The sequence below is a fragment of the Seriola dumerili genome, unplaced genomic scaffold, assembly GCF_002260705.1.
Source record: "Seriola dumerili isolate Sdu_G_001 unplaced genomic scaffold, Sdu_1.0 BDQW01000801.1, whole genome shotgun sequence".
Taxonomy (NCBI): Eukaryota; Metazoa; Chordata; class Actinopteri; order Carangiformes; family Carangidae; genus Seriola; species Seriola dumerili.
The window spans coordinates 58338-74187 of record NW_019175056.1 but is presented as its reverse complement, the minus strand read 5'-3'; the positions used below and the strand labels follow the sequence as shown (position 1 = coordinate 74187).

The 15850-nt window shown below is 43.7% G+C and overlaps 1 protein-coding gene across 1 annotated transcript in view; it reads left to right on the top strand.

Moving 5' to 3' along the window:
* The window catches only part of ajap1 (adherens junctions associated protein 1), a 45161-nt gene extending 29621 nt beyond the window's left edge, over positions 1–15540 (top strand). Inside the window, exons 3-5 of the mRNA XM_022765986.1 lie at positions 13723–13810; positions 13927–14169; positions 15468–15540. Of these exons, the coding sequence (XP_022621707.1) occupies positions 13723–13810; positions 13927–14169; positions 15468–15540 (404 nt within the window). The remainder of the gene's footprint in view (positions 1–13722; positions 13811–13926; positions 14170–15467) is intronic.
* Positions 15541–15850: the final 310 nt, after the last annotated feature.

The window sequence follows — 15850 nt, the reverse complement described above, 5'->3', positions numbered from 1 at the left end:
TTTTATTTGTTCATGTTGTTTGTTAGCTTGTAACTGGCAGTGGCTGACACAGTGTTAGCGGTTGTGGTAATGCTAACTCTCTCTCTCTCTATCTGTACTGACACGGTGTCAGGTGTATTTAGCCCCACCCCCCATCCCCACAAGTTGACAGGATTGGTCCCTTAGATTTGTGATGTATGAAACCCTGAATCTGTCATTGGTTCACTGCAGTTCAAGGTGGAAACACTGAGTCATGGTGTTAACTCATCATGTGTGGCGTGTGACATAAAACTTATCATATGGACGTTAAAAGGTCAAACACTTGATTTTCATCTGAGGGTCTTTAAGAAAACATTGCATCACCAGAGTAACTGCAGAGATGTGGTCTCTCAGTCAGTACGTTTGAACGCTTGTTGGTTGCATTTATTCTTAATTTGTTGTATTGGATCATTGTTCTGATCCACCCACGTAGCATGAAGTGGCTAAGTGTCAGTTGGATTGAAGAGAAGTATTATTTGGTACCTGAGGACGTCACTGTAGCATGTTCGGTCTCAGCAGAGTTGCATATTAAAATTTTAATGAAACCTCCTTTTACAGTTTTAACTGTAGCGGCCAAAGGAGTCGACGTCCAAATTCTACAATAAATTCATAACAAAATATGTCTGAGCTCAACACTGAGGAGCTGCTTTGGCTCTGCTTCTTTTCTTGTTCTTCGCCACCCAAAAGCTGCTGCACATGCACACAATGCCAGGATAATTGAGATGTATTACACTGAAAAATGCATGACCGCTGCAAAGACAGTGTATGCATTATGTATGTCTGTGTTTGTGCGCGCACACACACACACACACACACACACACACGCACGCTCAGTCCTCAGTCTTCAGTGTGTTGTGATATACATTCAGAGCATCTGGCACCCAGCTGTTTGATGGCCTCTTTGTGTGGGCTTTCTTTCCATTGTGGCGTCGTGTCGGCCTCCAGGCTCACGCTCACAAGTTTCAAAAACTCACGAGTTAAAACTGTCACAGGTGAGCCGCGTGAGATCGGCTCCTTTTTATGACAGTGTTGACGTCTTCCGCTTTGAGCAGTCAGACAGAAGCATGACAAACATGCAACCAGAGACGGTAGAGAGAGGAGACGGCGCACGTACAGTCGTTTCCTGTAACTGTGTCACATGGTTTCTCCACCCCCCTCATCCCCTCTTTAGGAGAGTCTGTTCACTGCAATGAGACAAATGAATGTGATCACAGATTATGGCGTATTAAATACTGGATCAGTTTCTCACAAGCCAAATGAACTCTATTGGAAACCTGTCTCTGTCTCAGCAACAAACTCTCTGACACACAGATGTCTCTTCTCTCTGTCGGTTCTGGTTCCGACCCTGACCATGACCCTATATGTGCAACCATGAATTAAAAGTTGAGACTGAAATAGAACTTGTATATCTTTGCATAATAATACTAATATTGTTATTATTGAACTGTTAGATATAAGCTAGCAGATAAAAACTGAGCAGCAAAATCAGGCGTAAATTCAACCTGTACGTAGTGTTGTATTGGATTGTACAAGAAACAAGAAATCAAGGCCACGCCCACTTGGGAGACAGGAAGTCTAATTTTTTTTACCATTGGCGCAGCTTGTTATGCGTCATCTTTTGTTGTAGAGAATCTTCGATGCAACTCCGTGAACCAACGTGTTCTGTGAGTTACATACTAACTTATCATAGTAACCAGCTAACGGACAAATCAGCTGCTGCTGCTGCTGCTGCTGCTGCTGCTGCAGTGTCTCTCTATTTCAATACTGCCAGGAATCAGAGTATCAGTGTGCATCTGTGTCTCGCAGCGTGTTTCTCTGATCCGGTGTCATGTTAGAGTGAACCTCAGGGAGAGACGGACCTCACTGCTAATTGTGAACTCAGAGCGTTGATGTGGAAATGACAGTTGGCTCATAACATGTCTGTGTTAAATACAGACCTGTGGCCGAGATTTATTATTGTCTTTACTGTGGATTCACTTGATGGGCAGAATTATTTTGCCTCTGAACTGTCAAAAAAAGCAAAAAGTGCAAATTCATCTTCTAAAATTGTTCAGTAGCTGATTAATGACTAAATCAATTATCAACTAATAAAATATTCAGCTGTTTGTTTCATCCATCCTGTTCAGGACTGTGAGGAGGCGGCCGGGGGCGTCTGAGCTGAATATGACACATTTGTGCTTCTTCATTCCTCCTAATTAGAATATTTTATACATATTCAAGATTATATTTTAATATTTCTTAAAGAACATTCATTATTTCACATGTGTGTTGTTCCCGCCACTGCGGGTCGGAGTCACGGCTCTCAATAACTGAATGAGATCAGTGTGTGTGTTTTCACTGCATGAACGGACTCACTGTGACTCATGAACACTGGAGGCAACCAGCACACATGCAGGTCATTACTGTACGTAGTCCCAGCCCCATATGGCATGTGCATATCATGACCGTGATCATCTCATGTTCTGTGTGTGTGTGTGTGTGTGTGTGTGTGTGTGCGTCGGACATCAATGTCAAACAAGGATGCTGTTAGTGTCAGGAGGCAGAGAGGATGGAAAGCAAATTTCTCTCTCTCTCGCTCTCTCGCTCTCTCTCACAGACGTAGATAGTGAAGCAGGTTGTGAATCTTCAAGGTTCCAGCTCGACTGTGATCCAGTATTATCATTGATACATCAGACGATGGTCTGTGACGGCCTGTTGCGCCTGTTGCGCCTGTTTCACCGTCTAGATCGAAAAGAAACGTAGAAATGCAAAGCTTCAGAGCACACTTGAAAAGTTGTCAAAGTTCCCAGGCTGCTAAAGTGAAATGTCTCCTCACATTATGTCAGACGCAGTAAACACACACACACACTCAAAAACACACACACTTTATCGTCAGAATCTGATGGTTCAGAGTCTCCTCGTTAAATTACCCATTCACTTATTCATTCATCGTATTCATGATATCACCCTCTGATTGACACCAGCCAGTTTAGAGAAAACAGTTTTGTTGGTCGTCAGGCAGTTTTTCTCGTTGTGGCTGTGATTCAGTGTTTTCACTGTTTCACTGCACATTTATTCGGTCACTTACTTTCTTTTCTTTAACTTATAAACTGCTGCTCTTCCCCTGCAGACATGACGACAGCTGAGCTCAGTTTAAGTGGAAAATCTGACGTGTGATTTGATGATTTTAATCACATTAATGTGACACAGAAGATTTTTATATAAAGCTGTAGTGGACATTAGAGGTTGGACAGTGATCATGTACTTATTTAAACAGAATGGAGATATATGTATGTAAGTAAATGTGTCCTGCAGAACTGATTCGTCCCGTCTCATTAGTTTTTTTTTGTCTTTATGTTTTCCTGTCCGTCCCTTTCTCGTGTACGTCATGTCTCGTGAACGCCTCGGGGGAATCTCTTTAGATTTTGCACAAATGTTCTTTTGAACTCAAGCATGAACTGATTAGAATTTGGTGGTCAAAGGTCAAAGGTCAAAGGCCAAGGTGACCTAAGAAAAAACAACATATTTTTGGCCATAACTTAATTAATACGCTAATTATACAGAATTCCACACTTACGTCTAATAAAATAAAACAATGAAGTGAGAGTCAGTGAGATCGACTACACTGAAAGCATTTATCAGACATGACTGTGAACATGGCTGTGGACTGAGAGTCGATTGGCTGGTGGAGGCGTAGAACGGTGAGGTGGTGATTCTGGTCTCTGTGACACCGGTTTTGTTTTGGTTGGAAACCAGGTACGTAAGTGACACAGAGGAAGTTCATGACAGCTCGCCACCGCGTGTCTGTGTTGTATTTGTTGACTGCAGACTCTTGTGTTTCCCCTCCCACTCACTGTTGACAGTGACAGTGCAGGACAACAAAAGGAGCAGCTCTTTTGGTTATTGTGGAGAATCCGACAGCTTTCCCGCTCTAGAGAAGCTCATGCTGGGTGTTATCAGTTAAAAGGCCTTTAGCAAACATCTGCTTTTTGCCTCACTTAAGTTATTTATTTTATTATTTTATTAAAGTTTGCACAATTTCCATGTCAGTGGAGGCTGGTGCAAGCAACCACAGTGCTGCCATGGTTACCATTAGCTTAACATTCCCTCAGGGCTGCCACCACATGCTAACTGCTGCATTGGCTAATACAAATAGCTAGCTGCTATTTTGCAGTTTGCACATTATAATTTCTTTTTTTAATCTGCTCCTCCTGTATGAATCTGTCACTTTACCACCAGTTCATCAGAACTGTAAATTATCACTGGACCATCTTATTCTGGCTCCTGATTGGTTCAGGAGAACGTCCTCTGTTGAAGCATCCTGTTACGTGTTTTGGTTTAAAGGTTCTGTAAACTGGACCACCATCATCTCAAAACAAATGCTTGGTCGGCCGCACCTCTGATGTCTATCCGGGTACAACCCCCCCCCCCCTCTTCACACTCTCAGTCAGCAAGGTGTTATGAAGTCCAATAAACACTCAGCATGAAGCACAACTGAATACAGTTTCCCTGCGAACACGAGAGCCAACAAAACACAATCCAGCCACAAGCCTTAGCCCACGCTGCTGGTGCTTCCAGAGAAGAGAGAAAAATTATTTTATGCTTTATTCTAACCTATTACTCTTTTATATATTTTGATCTTCCTCGTATTGCTGAACCGAAACCAAAGCAGGAGCCTCCTCCTCCTCCTCCTCCTCCTCCTCCTCCTCCTCCTTCTCCTCGGTCTCTGTGCACCAGCCTCCTCCGTTTCATTAATCTGTGTCAGCTGTTCACACCTAGGTCTCAATTGAAGTTTAATGAGTTGTAGCCAGGGGTGGCTCCGACTCTCTGGCCATAGTTGTAACCATAGACTATCCTCCAGTGGATCATTAAAACGGCTCAAAGGATCACAGCCCCCCCCCCCCGACTCTGGAGGAAATCCATAGAACCCACTGCAGTTGTGAAGCCATAAACATCTGCAGAGACTCAACAGGACGATTCACCCTGAACACATCTCAGTCAGTTTGTGTGGATGACTGTTGATGCTGCTCTCACAGCTCTCTGGTCATCATACAGGAGGTGTCAGAGGAGGAGGAGGAGGAGGAGGAGGAGGTGGTGGGTGGGTGTGGAGTGGGTTATTGCTGTGGTGCCTCCAGATGCTCGCTGATTGTTCCCGGTGATTGTGCAGCTAGTAACTGCAGCCCCACTATACTCGACACAGATGGAGCCGTCAGCTCCATTATGGATATGAGATGATTAAACCCGCAGTGAGTGAAGCCACTGCTGATGACTCGGGTCGTGTCAGACGGTCTGAGGATCGCAGGGTTAAAACGTTACGACGGAGACACGGTACCGAAGACGCGGCGAGGCCTGACAGATGTGTCCCGTGGACGTTAGTGGACGTTCACAATAAAAGATGACACCCAGAGCGGGAGGTCAGCGGGTAGTTAAAACACAGAGATCCATCTGGCAGCAATTCACCTCGCAGCGTCAAGTTTGTTTGAGGGGAGCGGAGGGTTAAATGAATGGAGTAAATAAGTAAGTCTCTACATCCACCGCAGCGCGAAGTGAGCACATGTAAAATGTATGTTAAGTGTCTCAGGAATCTATTTTTAAAGCAGCGAGCTCAGTGAACATTGTAATGCAGCGTTCTGACCTGTGCTGGACCTGTAGAGGCGTTAACAACACAAGCCTCTTCAACGGAGAGAGAGAGACACACACACAGAGACACAGAGAAACCACTTTTCCCCAACGGTTACCATGGCAATCCAATAAATTCGCCATTACTCTCTGTATTGACTCTCAATAAAGTGGGTAAAAATGAATCTCCTTTTCTCGAGCGTTAAATCTGGACTTAAATGCTGATGCCTGGTGACAGGCGTGCAGAGTCAAACCCTCTCTCCCTGATTTACAGAGAACTCAGCCAAGAGGAGATGAAAAGGCCAGAACGAGCAGATGCCGTTTTTACTTTCTGTTTCTCCGCTGCTCAGCTCTTTCTTCATGGCTCGACACATCTGCCTCGAGCAAGAGCAGTGCAGATGTTGACTGAGACACTATTTTGGATACGGGAGATTATTCTGTTAATCAGAAGTGATAGGGCAGAATTTTAATCTGATATGACCCCCCGCCCCCCCCTTCAAACTCACTTCACTTATTTTCAGTTTTACTGTCACGTGACAGGAAAGAGACGGATACGTTTCCTTAATTTCATATTTTAATTTAAGGGCATTAAAAATAAGAAATTGTAAAAATAATTTATAAATGAACGAATAATCCGTCAGTAAATACGTCAGATTAAAAACTGACAACATCTGCTTTTTCCTCTTCCTATTAGCTAATCGATTAGCTTAGTCATTTAGCCTTTTCATTCACACTCTGGGCTTTCGTGTCGATAAAACCCACTGGTTAGGTCTCCAACCAATCAGAGAGCTTCTTACATCCCATGCCCAATTAGGTCGTTTAGCCTGTTTTCATCAGCTGGAAAAAGGAAAATGAAATTAAAGAGTGAATCTGGGGAATGTATTTCCATTTCTTTAAAAATGCCTTTTCAAATTCTATTGTTCAGTCATGAATTAATAAATGTATTTATAAATAGTTTATTTAATGAGAGTTTAATGCTGTTTTTGTAAATACATTTTTCAATCTGAAGTATTTATCAATTCTTTATAAATATTTTTTTAAATTTTTATTGCCTATTAAAATATGAAATTAAGGAAATGCTTTGTAACTCTTCCTGTGACGTCCACATGATGTGATTCAGATTCACCTGCTTCAACTGTTCCGCTCAGCTTTTATTTAGTAAAAGAAAAAAACAGCTTCCTGTCAGCGACACGACAGCGCACGGATTTCAGGACGGTGGATTGAAGCTGCCTTCGTAGTGAAGCCATTTCACACCCACCTGAAAACTGCAGTGGTTTTCATTTGTCTGTTGTTAACAGGAAGAGCTGCTGTTTGTTCCCCACTGTTCCCGCCACAGACAAGTGTCGCCTCCTGGATCCTCCGGCTGACACCTCCTTCTTTTTTTTTGGGCCATTCAGCCATTTGCCATCCAGCCGGACTGAATTATGCAGCGATGACTTTGACATTGAGGGAAAAGGCATGTCGAGTAATTGTCTCTGATCTCTCCCTCTTCAACTTTCCCCTCCTCTCTCGCTCTCTCTCTCTCTCTCTCTCATCACCCTCTTCTTCAATAAGTGTTTTAGATTGCTCGGTGACTCTGTGGAAATCAGCCCAGATTGACACTTTGACACCGGCGTTAATTGGCAATTCCTAACTATCAGCAGGCCGCCTCTGACAGAAGTCTTCCCCCCGACCCGTCCAGCTCAGGTGTCTGGCTGTGTGTGTGTGTGTGTGTGTGTGTGTGTGTGTGTGTGGTAGTGAAGTGGTCAGCTGCGTCTGTTTCAAACAAACAAGCGAGGGGCCTTTTCCACATTTTCAGGAGCTTTTAAACCAACGCTGAGTGGGTGTGGGTGCCATTAGCCCTAAATGGCTCTTTGCAACGGAAATGTGATCGGGCTTCCCACCACGGCCTACGCACACACACACACACACACACACACACACACACACACACACACACACACACACACAAACTAAAGACTTGTGCCACTGACAATAACTGGTGTATGCTTGAAAATGAGTCACTCTCTGTCCTCATCATTCGTCCAGCTTCGCCTCTTTGTGCTTTTGTTTCAGAACACAAACCGCCCGCGGTTTAGATGTCACATGATTCGCCATGTAAATTACAAATAGACAATTCAGGAATTCAACAAGGTCAGAAACTGTAAACACTGTAAATGGATGCGTTTGTCTTTGTCTCATTTGTCATTGTAACATGGGACATATGGTCTCAAGAACAATATGTTTTCATGGTGAAAATCTTCATCTCGTTATTGCAGGATGCCACGACGTCATGACAACTGTGTATTGACAGATATTTCTTCATGTCACAGTAGAGAAAGCACAGGTTGTAAATAATGAAATTAATGATGGCTGAATCCCATTTAGCTGCTTCAGGATCCTGGTATTGAGCATGCTGCCTCACTGTAAGAGCTGTCAATCAAGAGCCTAAATTTAATTATATAAACAAACTGCAAAAAAATGAAAAATTACAAAAATTAATATTCAATTCTGACGTGTGCCCGAGTGACGGATAGTAGTCACACAACCGTCACTTTCATTGATTTGAAAATGCAATGTAGGTCAAGCTGAAATGAGTGAATAATTCAACGAGCGTGTAGTAACGATCGCAGAGAGTTCACAACCCGACTCAGCTGCAGAGAGAGAGAGAGAGAGAGAGACTTACACTCCCACTAAACTCAAAACGCTCCGTCTGAAAAACCCAGTGGCTGGGTGAATTCTGGGAGCTCGAGATAAAAGTTGTCTGCAAGCTACGTCGCTAGCTGCAGTTAGCCTAGCATCCCGACACCAGCACCAATGAGACGGCACATCCTGAAAAACGTCTCTCGTTTGGGTTTGATCCCGCCTCAGACTCTGACAGACGTCTGCGTGATCGAGCAGGTAATAGCACTTTTAATAACATATAATACTAATAACAAAACTAATAATTAGAATAAAGAGACTAATAATGACACGAATAGTAAGAACTGTAGCAGTGGGTGTTGAGCAGGAGAGATGAGAAACTACAGGAGAGAGAAGACGGCGAGTTAGTAACCTGCATTAATGGGATATGAATGAGTGCAGATGGAGAGGGAGAGGAGGAGACGGCAGCTCTGTGCATCATGGGAAGTCCCCCGGCAGTTTAAGCTTATAGCAGCACAACTTGGGAGATGGTTCAAGGTGAGACTGAGACGGGCCTGACTATAAGCTTCATCCAAAGCCTCCTCTTAAACACAGAGCGGACCCGGACTGGAAGATGGTTCCACAGCAGAGGAGCACTGATAGCTGAAGGCTCTGCCTCCCATCGGGGAAACCAGAAGTGAGCCTCCGTTGTGGGAGCGCAGTTTCCTAGTGGGGTAATAAAGTCCTACGAGCTCTGCAAGATATGATGGGGCCCGGCCATTCAGGGCTTTGTAGGTGAGGAGGAGGATTTCATATTGTATTCTGGATTTTACAGGGAAGCCAGTGAAGTGAAACTCACACAGTGGAGATCTGATCTTTTGTTCTTGGTTCCTGTCAGTAGTCGCGCTGCAGCTCTGTGGATCAGCTGGAGAGTCTTGCACAAACAACCCTTCAAAATTAACACCTTTGGTTAAGAGACCTGCAGCCACCTGCATCCTCTTTCTTTTATTTTCATACATTCATATTTTAGTTAAAGCGGTTTGCACATGGCGGCGGCGGCGGCGGCTGCTGCTGATCATTTTAACCACTAAAGGACAAACTGAGTGAAGCAGGTACGGAGATAAATACAGCAACAGTGTAATGTGTTTCACAAACACGGCACTAATTACCACTTGACAGCTCAAGAAATGAGTCGAGCTGCAGATATAATCCACATTTCTCTGACTGTAGTGACGAAGGTTCAGGTTTGAGCTCACAGCTGCAGAAAAGGATTTTCTTTTGCCACTTTGGGGCAGAAACAAAACAAAACGCTGACATTTAATCAACCTGTTAACGTCCAGTATTCACTCTTCTTCTCGTGCTGTCTGTGTGTCCACCGACTGCACACAGTGGGATTATGTGAATGCATATTTTTTTAATGCATTCAGTCTGAAAATACCAAGATAATGTGATGTGACAATTTAAAAAGAAAAAAAACCCACGCTGGGTAATTTTTTAAAAAGGTGATACACACCAGGCTTTACCTGCCACACACACATTTATTGTTTTAAATCTTTTATTAAAAGTAGAAAGAGGAGATTTTATCTAACTGCTCTGCTTTTTTCTGACATGTTCATCAAACTGTCATGGCCAAAAAATCTCATTTATTCCTGGCTGGGAGCGCCGATGGCGGCTCTAATCCTGCCGCCACAGAGGTCACAAGCGAGCCGTCCCCTCCTCCGAATCCCTTTCTATCACTTCCTTCCTTCCGTCTCTTTCTCTCTCTCTCTCTCTCTCTCTCTCTCTCTCTATCTCCCTCCCTCTCAGCCTCTCTTTGTTTGGCAGTGATTTGACCAAACAAAACCCTAACTGTGGTATCTCTAAAGCAAGGTGACTGCCAAAGGTGATTTTTCAACCCGACTGCCAGGATACAATGAGTTTTAGATAGCCAGGCCAAATTTCCCTCCCTCCAACTGGCAGTTGTGGATGAAAATAGAACTGGCCTCTGCTCTCAGATTTGTCACCCATGTCATTATCTGCTCTATTATCCCTGCAACCTTTAATCATACTGCCCTGAAAATGAGGTTATAATGGACTCAGTGTTGGTGTTTGTGTTTCGGGACCTCACGTTCTGGGGTTTTAATTGGTTTCATTAAAAGAGCTGCACCGGGGGAAAGTTTGCATATTTTTTAGCTCTGAAATCTCAGTGAGTGGTTTAGACTTAAACACCATGAAAACATGAAACACGGCGTCAGTGAGCTACACGCGGCGCGCTCGTGTTTCCAGACTGAGCTACTGGATTCCTCTGGTGTCAGACGGGCGCGGCTGTGATTGTGTATTTCTGTTACACAACGTGAACACAAGTTTTTTCATTATATCGGGTGAGAAAGTGACTTCCTGTCAAATAGACATTGAAACAACCGAGAATATATTTTTGAAGTTCAAACAAAGTGTGAAAATGTATACATAGTGTATAACTTAGCATCACAGTATATCCCATTTTAACATTAAATATTTAAGTTGAGTTGATGCAAACATTATAGGTTTTGTTCCTACTCAAAGATTTTAAGTTACACAAACAAAGTAATGAAGCTGTACTCCAAATTTAATGTTGCTTTGACAAATTGTTATTTAAATATGTGTATTAGAAAATAATAAGTTATCACAGAAAATTGTGATAATTTTATGTTAAAACAGCAAAACGTTTTTGTGTTCAGCATAACGCTGCAACTCTTGTTGTAATTACATGTTTTTGTTGTGTAAGGTGAACACAAATTACCATATGGACATAAAAACATTTAGTACATATTTTTGCTTTTATTTTTGTAGTTCATTGAACTATCAAAATATATGCTCAGTGAACCAAAGGATGTGTCGTCAATTGGCCTGGAACTAATTAGGCTAAATCGGCTTCATACGTTTAAGTAAAATAAACTCAAAACTCAAAAACTGTCAACTCAACATAAAAAATGTATGTCAAGCCAACAAGGGATGAGTGTTTGTGTCAGGTGAACATCAAACTTTTATTTTACTTTGCGTTTAAAGCGTGGTGTGTTCACTGACATCACGTTCACTCTGACATTAATGTAAAAAGAAACAATTCTCAGCAGAGACTTCAGCTATTGATCAGGGTCAGGGGGGAGAGCTGCGTTATGCCTGAACTCGGACATGTGTTAATTTGTAACTGAACACCTTCAACTTAACAGCCTTGACGTCAGCTGGAGAACAGGCAGAGAGAGAGAGAGAGAGAGAGAGAGAGGGGGGGGGGATAGGAGAGAAATGCAAATGACTTTCCAGATAAGTTAATGTGCCTTTGCCGTGGTAAGAGGGCTGTGATTGTGCAGGTAAGGTAAGGCTTCCCTGAGCCGGCCGAAGATATCATTAATCCACGGCTGACCCACGGACCGCCTCCTGCGCGGCGCCGACCACAGAAGTTTATTATCCAGGAGGAGGCGCCGGGAGAGACCATGTGCTCCTCCAGAGTGACTGAGCAGCACTTCCTTTTTTTTTTGAGCCTTCCCCAAGACAAATTGTGGTGGATCAGCAGCGAGGCAGCTGGCTGATGAAGAGGTGAGATGTGGAAGGCCCACGTGGGCATTTTCATCATGACGCCTGTTTTTTTTTTTTCCCCCTCCTCCTGCAGCATGTCACCTGCTGCAGTGTGTCATTGTGTCCTAGTCGCTCTCATGCTCTATCACTCACACACACACACACACACACAGACACACACACACACACACCACATTAACCATACGGTGCGGCGCAACAGACTTGCACTAATCCCCAATTTAGACATGTACAGCGCAGTTTTGTTTGTGGATTACTGTCCTCTGGCAAAAAGTGAGAGATCAGCACACACGGGGAGTCTTAAGAGTTTAAATAAGAACAATGCTTTTTGTATTTTAGTCATAGAGAACAGAGGGAGCGGGGAAGAGAACATTTGGTCCACAGTCATATCTGTAATCTGGTTAAGGTGCATTCAGAGTAACTCACTCTTCTGTGGATTAGCAAAGCGAGGCTTTAAACCCTGATACCTGGAGGATGTGACAAAAGTGTGTGGGATTATGAACGCAGAGGAGGAGGAAGGACTTTTCTTTCTCTACTGACTCTTCAGTGTTTATAAAATGTAGAGGATCCAGTCTGCAGGAGGCTTCATCATTTTCTCACTCGGGGTTCCTGTTGTGCTTTTGATAGCGTGATAATTAGGTTTCAATTTCTTCTGATAATAAATCCAATAACGAATCATTTCTGTGAGCGGGCGGACGAGTGCAAGCAGATCTTCAACAGCGTCATTAACATTACCAGTCAGCAGGTATGTGCTGTGGAGAGGCTGCAGCTGGAGGTGTTCACTGTTCACTGTGGTTCACATGTTTAGTTTAGAGTTTTTTGCAATAGCATAGAAATAATGAAATAAATCATTCCAATCTCCAAGGAGAATTTCAGCTTCTTTCGGTTTTCAGGGCCACAAACTTTTATCAGCCTTATTTCCAGACACAGTTAGCAACTAGCAGGTGAACGCAGCGGAGCATTTGGTTGGTGGAGACCAAAAAGGTCCCAAAGAGAGTGAATATTTGACTTCCACTCAGTTGCTGGATGTGTAAACAGGCGACTGTTTTCTGGCGTGTTCGCATGTTCTTTAAAGATGATAATACTAATACATGATATTGTATTTTCAGCTTGTTCCACTGCCCCCAAGTGGCCGAAAACTCACCTAATGCAGCTTTAAATAAGAACCTTAAGATCCTTTGTACTGTTGTAGCATTTAGTTTCCTTGTGTTCAGTTATGTACTATGGGTTTGTCACATTAAGCTTGGGTTAACATAAATGTGATCTTTTTGATTGTCTTATCGTCTACTCACAACACTTCCTGTACCGTGCCTCCCTTTTTTTTTTAAAAGCAGTCTTCTGACTTCCTGTCAGCATCATCTCTTGATCAAGTATTTTATTTGATTCACCACATGAAATAGTTTGCTCTCATTTAATGTTAAAATAAAAGCCTCCGTGCAAAATCTACAGAGACACAATAGAGACCACTGAGGGGAATAAAGTTTATAAAAAAACATACTGGCTCTTAGTGTGTGGGGCTGGTGGAGGAGTCACTCACCAACAGTGAAGGTCTGTTTTAGTTTGGACTCAGTAAACATAGGAATAATACATAAAATACAGCGCATTAATTTGGGTTTATTTCCTTCTTTTAAAGACATAAGAATAACATAATAAAGTTTTATAAAAACTTGGAGAAAACTTGGACTCGGTCATCCATTACAGTTGGCTGTACTGTAATGGAATAATTCATGTCACTCTTCAATTATGAGTGATGATGTCATCAATAGTTACTGAAGAGCAAAATTTGTTCTGCGTGGTCACCCTGAGCTGCCTGCGACGCCGCAGGTGAGTTCCCACAGGAAGGAAGTGCACGACTGGAGTGAAAACATTTCCTTTGCAACCAGATTTTAATCCTCTCTTTCTCTCTCTCTCTCTCTTTCTCTCTCTCTTTCTCTCGTGTAAACACAGGACTTTGTGCAGGTTTGGCAGTTCACCAGATAATTACAATCACTGTGTCTCTCATTATGGTTATCGCAGCCTTGATCACAACACTCGTCCTTAAAAACTGGTAGGAAAGATTCCTTTACTTTGTCACCCATAAAGACGTTCACGTGGCCGCAGGCCGTCAGAGGTACAAGGTATGATTTTATGTTTGTTTCTTGTCTTTGGTGCGTGTTTTTGTAGCTGTGCACAGTCGGGAAATGGTCGCCACAATAGCCATCAGCGCAAGATCCACCAGCAGGAAGAGAGCTGCCAGAACCTGACGGACTTCACCCCGGCCCGGGTGCCCAGCAAGGTGGACATATTCACTGCCTACAACGACAGCCTGCAGTGCTCGCACGAGTGCGTTCGGACGGCTGTGCCCATCTACACCGATGAGATGATTCAGCAGACGCCCGTCTACAAGACGGCTTACAACGGGAACAGGTACGCCGGGGCAGGAGGGTGGATGTCAGCACTGGAAATCCATACCGCTGAGCGCTGTAATGACGCTGCTGCTGTCCACTACAGAGATGATCATAACTGTTATCCTCAAGTTATCGGAGTCTAATGGCCCGAGTGTTATTGAGCAGCGGCGCCTGATCAATTCAGACTTTGTTAAGAAATCAATATCTACTGTTTTTTCTTTGATATATATATATATATATAATGTAAACAGGTGAGAAACACAGTCAGCCTCAGTGTGAGGGTTTGCGTCATCGCTTGTTGTCCATCGGCTCCTTCCTCGTCCGTCCGCCCGACACCTGGAGAGCTGCCTGAACGCCGCACGCTCCGGCTCCCAGGCGCTTTTTGGCTGTTGTGTAATGACTCGGTTTATAGATGCAGGGAAATGGGATGTGAAGTCTTCACACTGCTGATCTCTCTGACGGCATTTCAAATGGCAGACATGAGATATATATATTTATATATATTTATATGCTGCATATATTTTCAAAACTGAACTTACATCATTTCAGTAAATCGTCAGCTGATGCGTTTGCTTTTCACTCTGAGTTTCTGTCTTTTAAACACAGGACAGGTGTGGTTTATAAGGACTCAAGTATATTTTTGTACTTTTGACAACACTACATTTATACGAAGTGCTCTTACTTTGAAGCAGAGCTTTAAGTCAGTGGAATAGATTGTATTTTATTTTTGAAAAAATGTGACAGACCGTACACTGTGTTGATCAGAGGAGAAAAACCAATCACAGCCCACTCCTCCACTGTCAGCCATGTTTGACCCTGTCAATGTCGTGACAATGGAGACGTTAGATAAAGATGAGGCAGAAGATTCTTCAGAGAGACCGTGGTCTGATCTGAAGTCTGTGTTTGAAGGTTTACAATTAAGCTGTTTACTCTACAGGTTCAACAGTCAGTCAGTCAGCAGGTTGTTTCAGACTCATCAGGTTCTGTGTTGGAGTCATATTTGACCTGGAGGATCTAAACTCTGACTCCAGTAATGAAGTTGTGTACTTTGTCCAGCTCTGGGGATAATTCACCAGGTGTAAACAGTTCAGAGTGTCTGGATTTATTGATTTAAAGTCATGGAGCGATGGACCGACCTCCTACGAGAGGCGGAGGTCTCAGTATGTGATTACGTCCCGTCGCCGGCGGTACGGCGCCGACCGCGGCACCGAAAGGCTGACGAGGGAGGAGGACGTTTTAAAGTCCGAGATGAACCTGCATCATATATCCGCCGGCCTCCCGTGCTAACGTCTCGCCTGTTACTCTGTCGCTCCGCAGGCCCTCCCCCACCGAAAGACAACTCATTCCTGTGGCCTTCGTGTCAGAGAAATGGTTCGAGATCTCCTGTTGACGAGCTGAAGGCCTTGTTCACTTCCTGTGGGTGGAGGAGACTCCCTGAAATCACGCTCTGGTGGGTAATGCGCAGCTTTGTCCCCCCTCGCAAAAATCATCATGTGAGCCGTAGCCACCTCCATCCCCGTGGTGACGCTGCCCCACTTTGGGAATAGAGGGGGGAACTTGGCATATGTTTGTTATTTGTGACATGATTAAGCTCCATCTCGTGTGCAGCCATGAGAAAAGGTTTAGAAATCCACGTCAGTGCAGAATCAGAGGTCTGTAGTCCAGATAAGAGACTCATTATGTACGTATCAGTATTAATA